Source organism: Gymnoscopelus braueri, assembly GCF_963280865.1.
Source record: "Gymnoscopelus braueri genome assembly, chromosome: 7".
NCBI classification, from domain to species: domain Eukaryota; kingdom Metazoa; phylum Chordata; class Actinopteri; order Myctophiformes; family Myctophidae; genus Gymnoscopelus; species Gymnoscopelus braueri.
Window position 1 is genome coordinate 16479236 of NC_137608.1, and position 20540 is coordinate 16499775.

General features: G+C 41.3%; 2 protein-coding genes across 3 annotated transcripts in view; one reads left to right on the forward strand and one right to left on the reverse strand.

Annotated features, from left to right (window-relative positions):
* Positions 1-5755, reverse strand: part of gstt1a (glutathione S-transferase theta 1a) — a 27435-nt gene extending 21680 nt beyond the window's left edge. The window contains exon 1 of the mRNA XM_080434357.1: positions 5309-5755. The gene's annotated coding sequence lies outside the window, so the exon portion shown is untranslated. The remainder of the gene's footprint in view (positions 1-5308) is intronic.
* Positions 1-13372, forward strand: part of mmp11a (matrix metallopeptidase 11a) — an 18134-nt gene extending 4762 nt beyond the window's left edge. The window contains exons 2-8 of one of the 2 annotated variants that reach the window (XM_080434355.1): positions 1173-1411; positions 4657-4800; positions 5762-5895; positions 6561-6793; positions 8866-9070; positions 11601-11861; positions 12109-13372. In XM_080434355.1, the coding sequence (XP_080290481.1) occupies positions 1173-1411; positions 4657-4800; positions 5762-5895; positions 6561-6793; positions 8866-9070; positions 11601-11861; positions 12109-12227 (1335 nt within the window). In that variant the 3' untranslated portion in view covers positions 12228-13372. The remainder of the gene's footprint in view (positions 1-1172; positions 1412-4656; positions 4801-5761; positions 5896-6560; positions 6794-8865; positions 9071-11600; positions 11862-12108) is intronic. The other variant, XM_080434356.1, reaches the window with a different exon arrangement.
* Positions 13373-20540: the final 7168 nt, after the last annotated feature.

The following is a 20540-nucleotide window of genomic DNA, read 5'->3' on the forward strand; positions in this document are numbered from 1 at the left end:
GGGAAACTTGCTGACAAATATGAAAACCTTTTTCGTTAATGTGACCTGTTGAAAAAGAAAAAGAAAAAAGCTGAAATTCCAAAATGTCAAGGTATCTTTCAAACTAAGTGAAACTTAAAAGGCAATAAGAACAGTGGAGCCACTCTAATGGAGATGGCGGCTAGGGGGTGGAAGGGGGGCAATGGCTCAGAGAGGTGTGCGTCTCTCCCTCGATCAAGGTCCATCACTCACTGTAAAGCCCCTTTACTTCTGTGGTCGGGACTGTGGAGCACATTCCATGAATCCTGCTGGGTATTGTTCTCTGTGGCCTGTAACCGCACAGCAGTATAGCCCCACAGCACCGAGGGACAGTGGGTCACTTCAGATTCAGACCATAATAAAAACACACCCGGGAATTAATCCAGACACATTCTCCATGTGGGACAATGCCTCCACCTCAACGTGCTGCAACCCATTGCACCATCACGGTTCAACATCCCACGGGGCACGTTCAGCAGTAGAAGAGGATATGCAGGCAATTTTGTAATTTAAGGAACAGCCCAAAGCTCACCAGAACTGTAAAAACTTGAGATGCAATTCGGAAGCTTTGGTTGGTGCCACACGAGAAGCTGCATGGTGAAACACTGTGGTCAGTAGAGCCACCCTCTGTAATTTTCTCCTGATGTAATAAGCAAAGCCATTTCCTCTCATTTTGGCAGGGGGATATTTACTCTAAGAGGTAGAGGGATATGGGACAGTGATAGTCTTTTGGGACCCACACAACGGAGGAAAAAACAACATGGCTCACTGACCTGATTACAAGTCTCTGTGTTGCTATGACCATGTACATTTTACAATGAATGAAATGAAAAACTATGCTTCCCCCACCTCATTACTGAAATGTTTGCCTCAGTTCAGAAATAATGATAATGTTATTTTTTTTCTCCTTCTCTTGCCCAAATGCCAGTTTCACATTATATTATGCAGTTGACAATTGTTAACAGGATGTGATTGACCCAGACAGAGCGGAAAATATCCTGACTGATAAGTCTCAGCCATATCTCTGTACTGTAGATACCCTATTGACCAACCAACTATATGTGCCTAACATCACAACTATAACTTGACACACTGTCTATTAAAATATACTGTCTCTGATATGAATGTTGATCATAAACGCTGGTGTTTTGAAGGGCCTGATCCACATGTCTGAGAAGTTCCATGACCTGAAAAAGCGAGGAAGGGTTGCCCATGCCCAGGACTTGGTGAAGGAGGTGAGCTCGCCAACCAACACCAGCGAGATGTGGAATCGACCACGCTGTGGCGTTCCAGATTTCCCAACCCAGAAGGAGGTCCATTACAAAGGAAAACACAGGCAAAGGCGCTTCGTCCTATATGGAGGCCGTTGGAGCAAGACCGACCTCACCTACAAGTATGTATCACTCATAGCCCTCAACTCTGCAGTACACTATTCTATTCAATATATCGTTAGTCTCATAGCATAATTGCATACGTAATTCTTTGGTTGAATTTACATTTCTGCCTAACTCTACTCTCCTAGCACTGCTTCTGCATTGTGCCTTATTGCCTACTGTATGTCCTCAGCCTATCAAAATGCTTGTTACATTCCAAAATCACTTTCAGCCTAAGTAATGTTTAAAATGTTTATTGCCTAAAGATGACTTAGGCAATTATGCCATGAGACTAACAATATACTGTAGTGCCATTTAAGTATCAGTCACTCTTTTTAATAAATAATAACAGTGAAATTTGTCCATATACACAATATCCACATAGTTTTACAGGGTCATGGGGTTGTCACATACTGTATGGTGCAATACATACAAAAGATAATGTACTCAGTGTACATACTACTTGCATTGAACAGTGTGCATTCAAAAGCAATATTGGGGTACAATATGGTTTGCGCTATTGAAGCTGAGCCAAAGATGGCGAGATGAGTTATATTTGCTCATATAATTGATTGGCAGGATATTTTTATAAAAGGAGTTTCCACTCATGAAAATTCCGTTCTTTATGATTTATTTGGTTACTTGTCATCATAGCCCTCAAGCCATATTTGAGCCGTGTGTTGTCATGATATACCCAGTGCCAAGAAGACATACAAAGCTTTAAGCTGCAGAGATAAGATCCACCATCTGTAAAAAGTGACAGATACTCTGGTAAAATGATGGATGGCTCAAAATACAAAAAAAGAAAAGAAAAATATGGCAATTATTAGAGGATAACAGGTAACTTATATCCTAAAACCTATATCTTTAAAGTGATAGCACAAGCGGAATTATATGTGTTTTAAAGATACTGAACAATGAACCTTTCTCCGCATTCTTTAAACTTTTTGATTGATTGATTGAATACTTTATTTACAGTTTGCAGATTGTACAAAGGTACGGTCTACGAAGATTGTTAAAAGGATACCACAAAAAGCCCTAGGGGCTTGTTTCCATTGTGGTCCTGTAACGAAACGAACTCTTCAAATTAGTGTCTAAAAATACTGCATCTGAAGAATGTGATGTTTTTCTTTCATCTGAGTCCCACAACAGAGAGTACAGCATACTATGCTGGCGCAGTTGGCTTTCTGTCTGTCTCCCATGAATACTTTCCTTGTAGCCATTGTTTATTTTATACAATATAAAGAACGAGAGACAGAGAAAGGGCTTTTGTTGCCACAAAACGGATGCTGGATATACTGTAGGTAAATTATCAGTCACAATGTAGCCTCGATCTCCAGGCTTTTATTGCTTAGTTTTGCTAAAAAATAAAAGCCTGGCCCAACCATAGCCTGTACTGTGTATGAGGAAGTGTTTCATTTCCCAACCAACCAGAGTGCAGTGGGCGTCGCTCGTAATGTTGTGTTAACGGGGCGGGGGTTGACGGACAGATCGGTGAACCAATGGGATCATGCGCAGTCTCTCGCCGGCTCTATACACCCGCCCCTTTATACACGAAATCAGGAGGGTTGCAGCAGGCTAGTCACAATGATAACTGGCATAAATCATGACCGCAGCTCAGTACTCTCTAAGATAAAACTTTAAATTAAGATAAGAAAGGGTAAGATAAGATAAGATACACACACACACACACACGCGCACACGCGCACACACACACACACACACACACACACACACACACACACACACACACACACACACACACACACACACACACACACACACACACACTTAAGAAAGGATTTCGCCTTCTTGGGGCCCACATACTGTACATGCAATATGAAACGAGCGAGCTTAACAGGTATTTGAAATCCTGCAAGAGGGATCGGACCAGCTCTTAACTTTGTCTACAGAGAATTCCGGGCTAGGAGGCATGGCCCATTTTAATTTACACCTTGGGAACGGACTGCAAAAACAAGTCCTGTCAAAAACAACATCTTCCATTCCATTTTTGGGATACTGTATGTGCTCTGCAGCAGCGCAAATAGGAGAAATGAAAGCCAAAAATGGACTTTGAAATGATAACACACCAATGGCATAGTCTATGTATGGACACAGAGAAAGCCAGTCCACTCTAGCATGCAAGATACAATGGTGGGAGAAAGCTTTATGAGCACTCATAAACCTCAACACACCATGATAGACGGTGTCTAACATACGTATTATGCCCAGCAAATCTTCTCTGGGTAAATAAAAGTTACAAGATATGATTTAATTCATCACACCCTGCCAGGTATGTTTAGCTTCTACTTAATATATTTGCTACCGCTCAGCGTGTAAGAAGCTTGTAGCTGCTGAAAGACAGGAAACATGGCTATTAATGCAGGTGTAACCAAAGCCGGTCACATGGCCACTAGAAAGGCACTTGAACGTGAACCACAAACCCTCTGCTCAATGGTATTATGTGATCCAGCAAGCTGAATGTGAATACATCTGAGCCATTCCACCACCTCAAAAGGATCCAGTTCAAGTAGCAAAGTCCTTTTTTTTTCTTAATAATTTGTCAGAGAGAACCTCAGTTGAGGACCCTCTGATACACCAGCCAGCTGTCAACAGCCACCTCTTTTAACCTGACATTGAGAAGTTTCACTAGGAGAGTGTAACCAGCTGAGGTCCTCAGATCACAATGAACCCCCAAGACCCCCCTAGACCAACCCGCAAACATTTGTGTTTGTGTCTTCCAATTTTGTTTGTTGGGCCAAGTCGGGGGTATTTCAGTCAATAGGAATAACAATATCATCCACTTTACACTATTTACTATAATAAACAGCATAACACGAGGAACCCCACACAGCAGTCGTAATCCATTTTACTGCTGTTTACATTTTGGCATGAAGTCATTATTAAGAAGGCATTAAGGCCCCATAAATGTACTGTATATGAGTGATGTCTGTTGCCTGTTTATGATACATGGGGGGTGTTTCTCAGTTATCATACTGGGTGGTTTTACCCTAAGAGGAAAAAAGGAAGACCATGATACAGTGTTATCTCAGAGAGCCTGGGGGCGCTGGCAACAGCACACCTCATATCAGATGTGCGCGACACCTGCAAGGTCGGTGGTCCCTGTTGTGCATCTACAGTTTCTGTGTGTGTGTGTGTTTGTGTGTTTGTGCGTGCGTGCGTGCGTGCGTGCGTGCGTGCGTGCGTGCGTGCGTGCGTGCGTGCGTGTGTGTGTGAGTGTAACATCTGTGTGCATCATCCACAGGGTTGTGCGTTTCCCCTGGCAGATGACCGAGGACAAGGTGCGACGTGTGTTGCAGGAAGCTCTGCGAGTGTGGAGTGATGTGACACCCCTCACCTTCACTGAGGTTCGCAGTGGAAAGGCTGACATCGTCATTGACTTCACAAGGTGGAGATGTTTTTTTCGTGTGTAAGCAAAGCTAGAGAGCTTAGGCTAGCAGAATCAAGTCAAACATATTTATGAGGTGCCTCTAACAAAGAGGTTTGCCACAAAGTGCTTTACGGGAACAAAGGGCAGAAATACAGATTAACAACAAGAGTTGAAAACAAGAAGGAACAAGTTCATCATAAATCCAAAATATGTTGATAGAGCTTATTTGTGGGTTCAGGGGTAGAGAGAGAGAGTGGGGGTGGTTGGGTGGGTAAATATGTGAAGACCAAGCAGCAACAACAAGGCAATCCTCAGGAATGAATGTAATGACAAACAGCGGGACCAATGTCATCTTCTTAAATCAAGAAGAACAAATAACAACAAACAGCTGGGACAGTCATACAGTTGTTTCTTCCCTATTTGTTCGTTTAAAGATCAAAGGAGTGCAGAGTTGTGTTAGCCAGACTAGTATGCAATACCCACATACTTCACCCCCAAAATGAAAATATTTATATCAATTACTCACCCCATGTTGCCTTGAATGCCTGGAGAAGAAAAAAAAATCTCCTCACTTGCCTCCACAATGAACAAAGAACTGAGAGAATTTGATGAATTCAGCGGGCAAGTTTAACAACAAAAGTAACACATCAAAACATCCGTTTGTAAACTGTCACATAACTTGTACAAGTAGCTTACAGTCCATTTATCCAGTTGTATGCTCAGTGCTTCCAAAACACATGCATCTTTGTGCCACACAAACTATTTAATGCATTTCTGTATAAACGGTCTCACACACAAACAAGTAGCGTGCCTGGATGAGCGCGTGCATGTTGATCGAAACGCACATTCTCGCCCAGGCAAGCAGGCAATGGAAAAAGGCCAAGAAATACAAGGCAACACGGGGTGAATAACTGATACAAAGATCTTCTTTTTGGGGGTGAAGTATTCCTTTAAGATATTTTTTCTAATGTAACACTAGGTACTGGCATGGAGACAGTCTTCCTTTTGATGGTCCTGGAGGCATTCTAGCCCATGCCTTCTTCCCCAACACACATAGGCAGGGGGACATCCATTTTGACTACGATGAGTCATGGACCGTTGGCAACAACATGGGTAAGCCTTTGTTTGAGAGGCTATAATGAGTAAGTAAGTACAGGATCTGGCTGCCAGCCTCATTGTTATGCTGACATGAGGCAAATATAAAGGAATTTGCTGATATGCTATTTGATATAATCTCCTCAGAACACCAAATATTTGTTTTGTTTTTTACCATGTCAGTATATAGGTATATAGGACAGATATCAGATCAGTTGCTTCTCACTAAATAGACTTGAAATATTCTTAACTTTCTGGCATTTATGATATCATCCCATGTGGCAAACTCCACCCAGCTACTGTTGTACTCCAGACATATGAAAAAAACAAATAATTCATTTACAATGTTTTCCATTTATTTATTAGTTGACCGGAGTCCCCCAGAGCTCTATAGTGCTCTAGTAAATTTATGTGCCTTTACATCAAATGTTTTCACTAAAAATAGCAGAGGTACAAGCTCACCACACAACGCGTCGTGACATGTTGTGAGCTTGTGGTTCTGTTATTTTTGCTGATTGTTCGCCCCCCAGAGTAGGGATGCTAGGGTTCAAGTGGTTCAACTTAAGCCCTGATGAAGAAGAGTGGCATCATGAAAGCACCAGTAGGGTCAGGGATCAAGCCTGTAATGGCAGGCTGTGGCTGTGCATCCTCTGAGGTTTGTCCCTCTCCCTGCTCCGGTGCAGGTACAGACCTTCTCCAGGTGGCTGCCCATGAGTTTGGGCATGTCCTGGGCCTTCAGCACTCCAATGAGCCTGGAGCTGTCATGTCTGCCTACTACAGCTTCTCCTATCCCCTGGAGCTGAGTGAAGACGACAAGCAAGGCATCCAGCACCTGTACGGCAAACGTCCACAAGTCCTGCCTCCTCCGCCCCCACCTCCTGTCAATCCAGAGACCAATGAGATCATTATTACAACGGTGAGGATGAAAGTCAGAAGGCTCTATTCTAAAGTGTTATGTATCAATTTTGGCAAAAGTATTATAGATTGCAATTGTCCAAGCCTGATGTATTCTCAAACACAATAAGAAATTTGCGTTTACCAATCCATCTGCAGGAAACGTGTTTGGCGCCTACGTTTTATTCATGTTTGACGGGATTAGTTCATTAAGTAGAAAAGTCACTCGTGGTGCCAGTCCAGCGTATTGATTTGTCCGCTGTTGTATAACCTCTAGGGAAGTCACGGCAGCTGACCAATCACTGCAAGCTTATTACCCTCTCTGTCCTTTTGTCACTCCCCTCACCCAGGGTAAATAAAGGCTGGGTTGAGGAATGCATTTATACCATTGCTCTGAAAAATAACCGACTACCTCTGCAAGTACATCATTCTGATTGGCTGAGAAGTGTCACATGGGGGTAAATTAACTACAGTATAACACTGCACTCATGTCAGTATCATGTCAGTATCATGGTTAGTCATGGTCAGTTTCATGTCAGTATCATGGTCATGTGTCAATGTCAGTATCATGGTCATGTATCATCAACTATTGGGCTTAAAAGGTCAGAGTACAAGGTCACAATCAGGGGCAAGGTAAAAATTACACAATATCTCAGGTGGAAATTGCATAGTTTGACAACAGTGTCATGGCCAACGCTAGACAGACATGAATGTTGAATCATAGAATCAACACGCCTTAACAAAGGACTTTCTATTATTAAGAGCTAAAGTGATGTCATTTAAAACTAGGGAAGTAGCAGTGCTATGCCTGGATATGAAACCAGATTGGAATGGGCTAAGCAGAGAAAACAGAAAATAATGACTTGATTTGATTATTTACCACATATTCCAGGATTTATCTAAACAGCATAATAGTTTGGAGTTAGGATGATAGTTATTTAAATTAGTTTTATCACTTCTATTTATATGTAAAGGTATAAACGTTTTTGGAATTATTCCAGAGCCAATACACAGATAAAAAATGTGTGGTATGCATTCTGGAATTAGCAGCCAAGCGTTGTGTGCATCTGTGACATTGCTGACACTGAAGGGGGACAGACTGAAGTTAGGGGTTAATTTGGTACCCACATTTTCAGTGAGGTATCTTCAAAGTTCACGACCAGGAGCTGTAAAACGACTAGGTAGGCGGTGGGACGGTATAGTCCCTGGCTGAGGTTTATTGGGGGGAAGGTTGGACATAAATCTTCCTGCTATGACTAGGGCACACTCAACTCCCTATAATGTACGGTTCTGAAATTGCACTTGGACAGATGACCAAAGGTCAAATGAATAATGACATCTACTTTTTTTTAACCAACTTGTCTCTACCACCGCACTCTGGCCACTCTGGTATGTTGTACAAATAAACTGTTCTTGTTTTTACCAGGTTGCTTGCAGCCTGGTCTAGGAAGAGACTGATCAACTACTCAACACTTTCTCGACATTTTCTAAACACTTTCTAAACACTTGAACTAGCGACCTTTTCATCATTGGCTGTCCTTCAATCCTTTAAGCCAATGGGGAGACTTCCCCGAGACTTCCCCATACTCTGAACGACGGGCGTCCTCCCATGCTATGGGATCATAGCCCAGAACAAAAAAAAGTGTGGTCGTCGCCACCAAAAATTTTAAAAAAGTGTGGTCGTCGCCACCAAACAAACTATTGACTTGACTCCTCATACACACACACACAGCGCCGCCTCCAACATCGATTTGTTACTCCGCCAGCGAAAGGGTACAGGACCACGGGTCCATTTGGTTCCGTGCGGGGATGCTGGACAGAGCAACCTGGTATTAATATAAATGCGTCATAATTTTTTTTTTTCTTTTTTTTTTTCTTTTTCTTTTTGACTTTTCTTTCTTTTTTTTCAGGGTGAAATAAGGTGAGAAGGGAACATTTTCAAACTCCAATATCTCCCTCTGAGGTTCCTTTTTGCTCACAAACAAAACCATACCTGAACATAATATCATCTGAAATGAAAGTACCAGCAACCACCCCGACATTGGTGTGTGTTACAGTGTTCGGAAGTGAACAAGTGATCTGTCTCATTTCCAGCCCGATGCCTGCCAGACGGACTTTGATGCCGTGTCTATGATCCGAGGGGAGCTGTTCTTCTTCAAGGCAGGCTACGTGTGGCGCATCAGGGAGGGGCAGCTGGAGCGGGGTTACCCTGCACTGGCAAGCCGTCACTGGCGGGGGATTCCAGACAACATCGATGCCGCCTTTGAAGACCAGTCAGGGAATATCTGGTTCTTTCAAGGTGGGCGACTGGAGATGCTACCTTGCTGTTATGTGGTTTTATGGTTAAATGGTAGAGATGGATCAAGTGAGCCTCAGGACATTTACACAGCAGGATAAACATAACAAGTCACACATCTTATCCTTGTAGCCAAGGATAACAATTTGAAAGAATGTTAATGACCAAGCTTAAACTAAACACCAGACTTTGGATTTATGGCATTTAAGTCTTTCATGTAAATATTTCAATCACACTTACATGTGTAGATCAGATAATGTATGCAAGTAATTGATGTTTGTTTGATCCTCCTTGCTGTGCTAGATGAGTGGGGTTTACTGTTGGCAATATTGTCAATTTCAGTGCAATTTACTAAATTGAATTAGCTGTGATTGGCTAGACTTTTTGACTCTCAACTCAATATATTGTGGTAAACTCCAGCCATCTGGTATGCAAACCAAATTAGAACAACTTTAGACAGCAACCTGATGCACTTATCCTGAATGACACCTATGAATGAGTGTTCTTTTACAGCATAAGGCTGCATGCCAGTCTCTCATCCACCCTCATCCATGACAGCTTGGCATGCATAGCATCCACACTACTCTGCTAGTCTTGCAGCTCTGTTCTGAGCAAGCTGAAGTTTAACAAGTTCTTGCTTTGATGCACTAGACCAGATAATAGGACAGTAGTCTAGATTTGACAGAACTAGAGATTGTATGACTAGTCTAATTGTTGTGTTAGTTTGCAGATGAGCACTCCTTCTAATGGCAGAGATGCCATTACTCATTTTCACCCATGTATTATTAATCTGAGTGAACCATGACAGTGTTTCGTCAATAATCGTGACACCCAAAGTTTGACTTCTTTAACCTGCTCAATAGTAGCACCCTGCAAAGAGAGGCTTAATTTCTGATCTCTCCTGACAGCATATTTAGGGCCTATTACCATGCATTTAGTTTTTAAGACATTCAACTTCAGCTTATTTTCCATGATCCATTCAGAAACCAGCATTAACTCTAGTTGAAGCACATTATTAACGTGTTCAATGCTCTCTGACATTACATTCATAATCAAATCATCCGCATGAATCCCTTCATTCATTTCAATTCATGCATTTTTTTTTATAAATATAGCATATCATTTACAAAAATAGAATAGAGAAGAGTGCCTAGGCAGCTTCCCTGAGGAATTCCACACTGACGTGTCTCAATATTTGAAAGGGAGCCATTGAACATAACACATTGTTGCCTGTTCACTAAACAGCCCTTCAATAAATCAATAGCAGAATCTTTTAATCTGTACACCGATAGTTTCATGAGTAGTAGCTCATGGTCTATGATGTCAAAGGCTGTGCTGAAATCCAACAGCAGCACCCCAACAACTGACTTCATGCCAATCTGTTTTAACCACTCATCAGTAAGGCATGTCAGTGCAGTGCTTGTAGAGTAACGTTCTTTGTATTGCTGGATCTGCTGAAACATAATTCCCTCCAGAAGCTTATTCAAGACAGGTAAAATGCTGATAGGCCTACTGTTTGGACCTGCAAATGGCTTCCTACAGTTTTTTGACAGAGGAGTAACCTTTGCAATCTTCCACAAATGAGGATAAGCACATTCCTTAAAACATAAATTTAAAATATGGCCTACAGGCTTAGCAATTTGTTTAGCTGATAACTGAAGCAGTCTGCCATCAATATTTTCAAACCCACACATTTTATCACACTTAATTGTGTGAAGTTGCTTCACCATATAATCAACACTGATATGCTTGAATTCAAACGCACAATCCTTACCACACATAATATTATTTTTTATCATAGCTTGGCATTATTTGGACAATTGGTCAGCCCACCGCTCACAGGCATCATTTGATTTCTTAGTGTGTTCACTTCGTTGAGGAAGTAATTATTGAAGTAGTTTGTAATGTCAAATGGTTTAGTATTGAATCGTTCCATTCAGTTCAATAAGTGAAGGTGTCGTGGGCATTTTACTTCTACCTATAGCATCATTAAATACTGTCCAAAGTTTTTGGGCGGTGTAGCCGCCCCTATAAGTGGGGTTGGGACACCTCATTAGCTGCACTGTGATTGGCTCATTAGAACACCCCCAGCTGTACTGTGATTGGCTGACTCTATTGGCTGACTCTATTCAGCACTGTGATTGGCTAGCGAGACACATGATGACATTAATAACCTATAAATAGGATTATGCACTTCCAAAAATCCATCACTATGATGACCACTGTGATGACCACACCGCCCACTTCACACTGGGTGTGATTTTTTATTTACTGTCTCCATGACACTCCTCAAATTTAGAATGATAGTAATATTTGTTCTTTTGTCTATTCTTTAGTTATTTTATTTTATTTCGTTGCTCATTTCGTTGCTCAAGGAAACTTCAATATGACGTGTCACTGCTGTGGGGATTCTTCTTTATCCACTACGATAACACATTTTTATTTTTAATTGTTTGCAAATACTGTTGGACACAGTTCTGATGTCTATGTTCTGATGAGGTATTCTGGTGTTGATTCTCCTCCTCATTGCTAGGTGAGAACTACTGGGTGTTTGATGCTGAAAGACAAATCAGGGGTCCAGAGTCTATCAGGAGCCTTGGCCTCTCAGAGTCCCATATCCAGGCATCCCTTCGCTGGGGTCAGGACAGCAACTACAACACGTACTTCTTTAAGTCGGGCAACTATTGGAAGTTCAGTCCACGGGAGAATCGTGTCGAGTCTGTCTACCCTCGCAGGATGCATGACTGGGCTGGCATTCCTGATGATGTTGATGCTGCCTTCAAAGACGTATATGGTAAGATGTTAACCAGTACTGTGTCACTCTGTGTGGGATATATGATCTGTGGATTCCACCTCACAGCTTCTAATAAACAAGAAGGATAGATGAGTTTCCAGTTTAGTTATCCAACATGTATAAATAAAGTTCATTGTAGTATAAGTTGGTACACTATTGGTAGGTATAACTTTTATTTAAGATGTTTATTGACAGCCATCAATTAGTAGCCAGGAATATAACATTAAATTGTGTTCTCTATCATCAGGCTACGCTCACTTCATCCGCGGAAGACAATATTGGAAGTTTGATCCCGTCAACATGAACTCACTGGAAGGTTACCCTCGCTATGTCGGCATGGATTTCTTCGGCTGTAGAAATGTGTGAATACTGGGGTACAGCTGTGGTGAATTTGAATCAACGGTTTCTGTTGTTGTGATGATGAGGAGCTTTTGGCACAGAACCTTTCATATGTACTACATCCTGTGGAGGCAGGGAGATCAGATGATGACGTTGATGGTTTTCTCCCTTGTACTGATACTGATCAAATCAATTACACCTTCTTCTCAGGAAAACTAATTGATGTCTCCTCAGAGTTGGCACTTCATGTGCAGCTATATTCATATTTATTTTTGCACATTGTTAGGGGCCCTGTCCTGATGTTGTGAACTGCATCCTTCTCACCTCCTTTTGGTGGAGTTGGAAAAATGATTTGATTGATTGGTCGGTCGGTTGAGTTGGTTGGAGGAAGATTGATTTAGTTCACAGACTGAAGCACAGTAGAATGTGTCATCCTATGTAGTGGAATCTTTCCATTTTATCTCTTAGTTTACTGTGTCATCATGGATGTATCTAGGATACCATTGCCGGGAGCTAGATGCAGGGAAACGAGCGCTGTGTGCTGCTGACAAAGCTCTAGGGTGCCATCTACAGCATAACAACATTTAACTGCAGGGGAGTTGACATTTGTTGACATTTTTGTTCTCATCCCGATGAAGTCTTTCATTACCGATTACATGGTGCTCTATTCAGGTCTCTCATTATAAGGATATTCAGGAAGACCAACTACTGTATAAATTACCTGAAATCACCCTACATCAAGTCTTATCACACTTATGAAATACCTTAACAAGAATACCATACTATATGGTGATCTCAGCACTTAAAATACAGAGGATGTGAATCCTCTCAGCACAGACAGATATGATAGTCAGATGAACGTTTGCCAGTGCTGGACACTGACACTTCATTTCATTATTCATCCAGTGTTTATTATAGGTCTATAGTCTGTGTGTTGTTGTAGTTGTGTTGTTTTTCCTTTCCCACAACTCTTTTGAAGCATTGCTGATCACTGAACTCTGACTAGTGTGAAAACCATTGTATTTATAAGCACACCATTAGGCAAACATTTCGTGTACATAACAGGTATTTGAGTTTTTTTTTCTACTCATATGTAGCCTACAGCCTGTAAATTGACATGTATGAATTGTGTATTATTTTTTTCTTTCTAATAAAATCCTAACCTCATACTCTGCGGTTGTTGCTATCTGTCTAGGGAGGAGATTGAACCAGAATCCCTGGTATTGGCTTAGTATGCATAATAAAGGGTATTTACTGATCCCAGAGGGGAAACTACTTTACTGTATTTGACCCAGCAGTGTGCTGCTTGGTGAGCGCACAGGGAACAGTTGGAGGTAAAGTAAAGTGCCTTGCTCAGGGACACTCCAACCCGAAGCCTGGAGGAGCCAAGGATTGAACTGGGGAATCTGATTCCCAGATGGCCACTTTACCATTTAATTCAAAGTGTACGAACAAACCCACACCACCAAGGGGACTCAAACCCCACAAATCTGGTTATACAACAAATGAGACTCTATAACCAATATAGTTATGGGACTTGAACCCACATATTAAACTGGGTTGTTGCTCGTGTAACACATGATAAATATACTGTGTTTCTTCATGTAAAGTTCACCAAAATATGTATGCTTGTTTCCTATAATAATATTATACACAAAAGAGTACATGGTGGGCCTGGACCACTGGCGTAGCAGTCCAGGCAACTAGGCTATGTAACCTGACAGTGCGTCGCGGGTTCAAGTCCCAATCTCGGCCTTTGCTGTGTGTCACTCCCATCTCTCTCTCCCCATGTCCTGTCAGCCTATTGTCCTATCTATAATAAAGACACAAAAAAAAGAGTAAATGGTGACACTGTGTGGTCAGAGGAAGTAAATAGCTTCACATGGCTTTGTACATCCCTTCATTCTGTTTTGAGCTTTGAAGATACAAGCTTGTAGGAGTTGGAGAGTGAAACTACTGACTTGCCTCTGACAACATACTGTATTTACATACTGTGTTATTTACTCAGAACTCAGTAAAAGTACTTGATCTTAAGCTGTGTCTGCTGCATCATTGACTGAATTGGAAGACAGGTTACACTCGCATAGAACACATTAATCACATCACAACAAAACTATACAAAAATAGAAATGTATATTTATACCAGCAATATTAAATTAACCAATTTGCAATGTTAAAAAAAAAAAGGATCCATTTTAATCAAACAAAAAAGAGATGAGGGATAGAGGTAATCTCTGTAGGCCTACTTACAGAAACTGTAAGTGCCTGACTGATTGTTCTGGTATAAAGTAATACAGTAGCAAACTGTCAGTGGAAACTGAAACCAAGCTGATGTTCACTTTCAGTACATGATATGTAAAGTGAGAGAGAGACGTGAAACCAACAGCTGTTGTATTGGGCCACTGTTGAGAAATGTACAAAAGAAATGCTGAACATAAATGGAATTGCACATGCATTACATCTTACAAAAGAGGTTCAATATAAAAAGGTTCTAGATTTTCCTACATTAGAATGTATGTATGTTTGCAAAGCATTTGTGTATATAAATGCTTCATTGCTTTCCATACAAAATGAGTTATTTACCAGTTCATAATCAAATAATAAGATAGGCCTACTTTAATGTCTCCATAGGGAAATATGTTCTGGTCCACAGAAGATAAAGTCATACATCAACATCTCAACAACACAGCTTTCATGTAACAGTTGCATACATGCACACCATACCTGCCAACCTCAGACCGTCCGATAACACCTGAGAGATGGTGTAGTGGTCTAGTAGCGGTCTGAGAGATGGTGAGATGGTGTAGTGGTCTAAAGATCAGACTCTCAGCATGGAGATGCCATGTGCAAATCCCAGTCCTTCCATGGTTCATTGCTTTTCACCTTTACTAACTGACTGAAGGCTTACATATAAAAGAACACTTCAACAATATTAAGAGACACCTGCCTAGAGATGGTGTAGTGAGATGGTGATCAGACTCTCAGCACAGAGGTTCCATGTTTAAATCCCAGTTGTCCCATATTTCAATGTTGTAGTACTTTGAAATTTTCAAGGCCAAAATATAAAAAAGCAAGTCAAAAGCACTAGAAGACACCTGCTGAGGGCCCAAAGGTGCGTTGGCGCAGTGGTGTGGTGTGCTTGATCGGTTGCCTCTGCTACAGACAGTTTGCAGGTTCAAGTCCCATGCCATCAACGTACACGGAGGACCGTGTCCCTCCCCTGCTTCCTGATAGTTAAAGGTGGGGGGGGGAACTCTTCCCAGCTAAAGTTTTACAGAAATAAATTTTAAGTGATCATTGCTGACATCTCTGGACTCTGAGTAATGTCAATATGCAATGTTTCTTGTGTCTGGGTAGCTCAGTTGGAAGAGCTCTCGACTCTGAACAACAAGGTCATATGATCGAATCCTGGAACTGGCAAATCAGCATTTGAGCAATCTGGCTCCTGGGGCTCTAGTGCTGTAACAGGGATAGACTCCTGTGTTGCTGACAATAAGCCCACTCTTTTATTATGGATTCTAGCCTTGGGTACCAAACTTTATTTTGAATATTTTCCATACATTTAGGCTTATCAATATTCATTAAAAAAAACTGGCCGATTCACCTTTTGGCCTATAACTCTTGAACCGTAGGTCATAGCATCAAAAAAAAAATCCCTGGACTCCTTGGATCATGACGCAACTTTGCATATAGGTCCCGCCTCTTTTCCGATTTCAAGATTTTCCGCCATTTTGCGTTATCTTCAAAACACATATTTTGCTACTACTCCTAAATATTTTGTCCAAAACTCACACAAATCGGCACACCCTCTGTCTTTGGTCATGTGATCAAGATTTATCAGTCAGAATTTTCATATTCCCTTCGGATTGGCTACGATTGGCTTCTGAAATTTGTCTGTTTGGAAAAAAATGGCACAAATCATAAACACAGCGTCCTATTTGTCCTAAATTCATATCATTGAGGGGCCATTAATAAACGTAGAGCCAATGCGATTTCACTTCCACCCATAGGGGGCGCAACAAATTCTACAAATGTCACTGTTTTTGCGCCAAATTAAGTACAAATGGTCTTGTGAGTCAAACATTTGCAATTGCAAAGTGGAGAACAGTCCAAATTTGATTTGCCACATTTGCAGGTGGAACAGTCCCCTTTACAAGAGCATTTGATCAGCTCTCTGCATGCTTTGGAGACTTCTGGAATTGTCATCCAAACTGGTGTCGTGTATTATGAAGCATAAACTGCAGGTTAGCAGGCTTTAGATGTAATAAAATGGAGGAGAATAGAGAAGAGACGTCAAGGTTTTCCAGGTTCTAGAATCTCCAGTGTGTTTATTCAGAGTCAGCAACAAACAGACAGCATTCAGAGAAACAGCCAGGAGCAGAGCCCCTGTTCCTCAGCCCTTCGGCCAAGGACTGCACTAGTCCTGAGTTAGATTTTAGTCTCCCTCTTATAACACAATGGATCCACATTTGAATAGCCTACAGCCTGTTCATGTGGGTGGCTGTTGACCAAACAAATGGTAGACTTGCTGTCTCTCTACCTGATTTAGCAGCTCAATGGAGATGTATATCACACTTCACACCTAGCCAGGCTAGGCTCTCTCCTAAACAACATGGGTCACTTGAATAGGCCAAAATGCAGACAGTCAGACTCCGTCTACAACACACAGAACTTATCATTTATATATGGTGTTTACTTTAGCTTTGGTATATTTGTTCTAATAAGAATCTGTTTCTACTTTAGTATCATTTCTTAATATGTTTTAAATTGCACACTGTTCAGATACCACACTGGCACCCATGCCTCAGATTCCTTGGTCCATCCATACTCATGGGGAAGGAATAACTTGTTCTGTTTGTAGGCTGGTCGCCCAGATGCCTGCTTGATACACTGCCCGCTTAACATGCTGAAGTAGTGCATCTTGGGTGGGTGGCAGTTTCTCCATTGACCTATTCCCATGACAGAAGAGTTATTTTCTAGTCTGGTTGATGGAGCTCAAAGGACTGGATTTGTCATACAGGATAACCATCAGTCTCTCAAGCTTCTGGAATTGCTGACTCTCAACATTCAGCTGCTGGAAGGGATGTTTGGCCAGACTGACAAGTATCTCTGTGACATCATCATAGGCTTGCCAGGCATGCCAAGCTGACTTCTTACCCTTACTGTGGAAAGCAGATGTTGTGTCTGGAACATGCCAAAAGCCCACCCAGATGTCAGCCAAAGGTTGAATCGACCTGTTGCAATCATGAGGAGGCAGACACCAGGATTCTGGTTCATGTACGGCATGCACTTGAGCAAGGAGCAACAACTATCCTTGTGCGTACTGTGGACACTGATGTCATCGTGATCCTTGCAGGCTTGTTCCATGATTTAGTTACGATTCAACCTTTGGCTGACATCTGGGTGGCTTTTGGCATGGGCAAAAAATACCGATTTTACCACATCAACAACATGTGCAAATCTCTGGGGGAGCCACAATCTCGTGCTCTGCCTATGTTCCATGCATTGTCAGGTTGTGACACAACATCTGCTTTCCACAGTAAGGGTAAGAAGTCAGCTTGGCATGCCTGGCAAGCCTATGATGATGTCACAGAGATACTTGTCAGTCTGGCCAAACATCCCTTCCAGCAGCTGAATGTTGATGGTCAGCAATTCCAGAAGCTTGAGAGACTGACGGTTATCCTGTATGACAAATCTAGTCCTTTGAGCTCCATCAACCAGACTAGAAAAGAACTCTTCTGTCATGTGAATAGGTCAATGGAGAAACTGCCACCCACCCAAGATGCACTACTTCAGCATGTTAAGCGGGCAGTGTATCAAGCAGGCATCTGGGCGACCAGCCTACAAACAGAACAAGTTATTCCTTCCCCACATGAGTATGGATGGACCAAGGAATCTGAGGCATGGGTGCCAGTTTGGATGACAATTCCAGAAGTCTCCAAAGCATGCAGAGAGCTGATCAAATGCTCTTGTAAAGGGGACTGTTCCACCTGCAAATGTGGCAAATCAAATTTGGACTGTTCTCCACTTTGCAATTGCAAATGTTTGACTCACAAGACCATTTGTACTTAATTTGGCGCAAAAACAGTGACATTTGTAGAATTTGTTGCGCCCCCTATGGGTGGAAGTGAAATAGCATTGGCTCTACGTTTATTAATGGCCCCTCAGTGATATGAATTTAGGACAAATAGGACGCTGTGTTTATGATTTGTGCCATTTTTTTCCAAACAGACCCTCCCACAAATTTCAGAAGCCAATCGTAGCCAATCCGAAGGGAATATGCAAATTCTGACTGATAAATCTTGATCACATGACCAAAGACAGAGGGTGTGCCGATTTGTGTGAGTTTTGGACAAAATATTTAGGAGCAGTAGCAAAATATGTGTTTTGAAGATAACGCAAAATGGCGGAAAATCTTGAAATCGGAAAAGAGGCGGGACCTATATGCAAAGTTGCGTCATGATCCAAGGAGTCCAGGGAAAAAATACTTTTGATGCTATGACCTACGGTTCAAGAGTTATAGGCCAAAAGGTGAATCGGCCTGTTTTTTTTAATGAATATTGATAAGCCTAAATGTATGGAAAATATTCAAAATAAAGTTTGGTACCCAGGCTAGAATCCATCAGTAGGTCCTAAAGAAGCCTCATGCAAAATTTGGCGCTATTATCAGCTTCATATCGATAATTTTGCTAAGGGACCCCACTATATAGCCTGAATAGCAAGCCCTTAAATCCAAGGTTCAATCCCAGGCCTCAACAATGTGTCAACGTGTCCATGAACAAGACACTTAAAAGAATGGTTCACCCAAAAATTACTTATTTTCTATCAATTACACACTCCATGAAGCCTTGAATTCATGGAGATTTTTTTTGGTTGGATCGGCGGTGGTGCCACGTAGGTGTGAGGGTAGCGTAGCGGCCAGAACCTGAGTCTAGTAGTCACGATTCAAAGAACCACTTTTAGCACTATTTAGCACCATTTTTGTTTAGTGTGACATATGATCTACAGCCTGTAGATCATGTGTTTACCTGTAGACTACAGGTAATCACATTTGAACATGAAGTTGATGATCAAAGTGACAGCTTCTGTAACCTGCACACATGTGACATTATACAGCCCCAATGGCAAACAAATAATAATCAGTGGTGTAAAAAGTATACTCAAATGTTTTACTTAAGTAAAAGTATCAATACTGCAATGCAGAAATACTCTGTTACAAGTAAAAGTCCAGTAATCAAAAGTAAAAGTACAAAAGTATTGGCATCAAAATGTACTTAAAGTCTTTACTTAATCCTTTGAAAGATTCATCGCAACACTGTTGTGAGCTTGTAGATCGGCTATTTTCAGAATGCCAAGTGCTTTTGTAATAATTATCAAAATCTACAAAGTAACTAGTAACTACATTTTTCAAATAATTGCAGTGGAGTAAAAAGTACAATATTTGCCTTGGGTTTAAAATCCTTTTAACAGACCTTGTATTGAACTGTACTTCCCTGTGCTTGTCTTTGCAAACTGTTAATAAAGTATTCAATCAATCAATAAGTGGAGTAGAAGTATTGAGAATTGGAAATACTCAGAATTGTACTTAGTTACTTTCCACCACTGCTAATAATAGACTGCTAGTTGATCGTTTGGACGTGTTTGAAAAGTTTTGTAACAACCTTAATTTTCATAGCAGTCTGCTCCAGAAAGCCATCTGTGATTTCAACTCTTTTTACAGACAAGTTACCGCACCAGGCTGTTATGCCATAATCTTATAATACAGTGGTTGTCAAAGTGAGGTCCAGTGACCCCCATGAGTCCTTAAGGGTGGGGGGTTAATCTAACAGTAATAATCTTATGGGGGTCCCTGGCACAAAATCTTTTCAAATGGGGTCCACAGCGTAATACTTTAATCAATTTGGGAAACCTTGAAATTAAAATGTGTAAGAACCACTCTCTAAGACTGCATTCATTGCATGGTAAATCTGCTCAAGTCTAGGTAAACAATGATAAATATATGTTTTATTATACATGTTTTTAGCATGTGTTTATTTAAAATAAATAACTAAATAACAACTAACTAAATAAAGTAAGTAAGTAAGTAAGTAAGCAAGTAAGTCAGTGAGTGAGTAAGTAAGTAAGTAAGTAAGTAAGTAAGTAAAATAATCATACTTTAGTCTTTCCATTCGTGGTTTGACCAAATAATGTATCGTTTTATAATGACAGGGAGAGAAAGGGCTATTAAGTAGTGTTAGCCTATGATCAATACCATTTTCGGGTTTCTGATCCGGTCGGAGCGGAAATAACTTCACGTCATCAGGTGGCCGGAACCAATGACCAGAACCTCCGGCGCAGTTA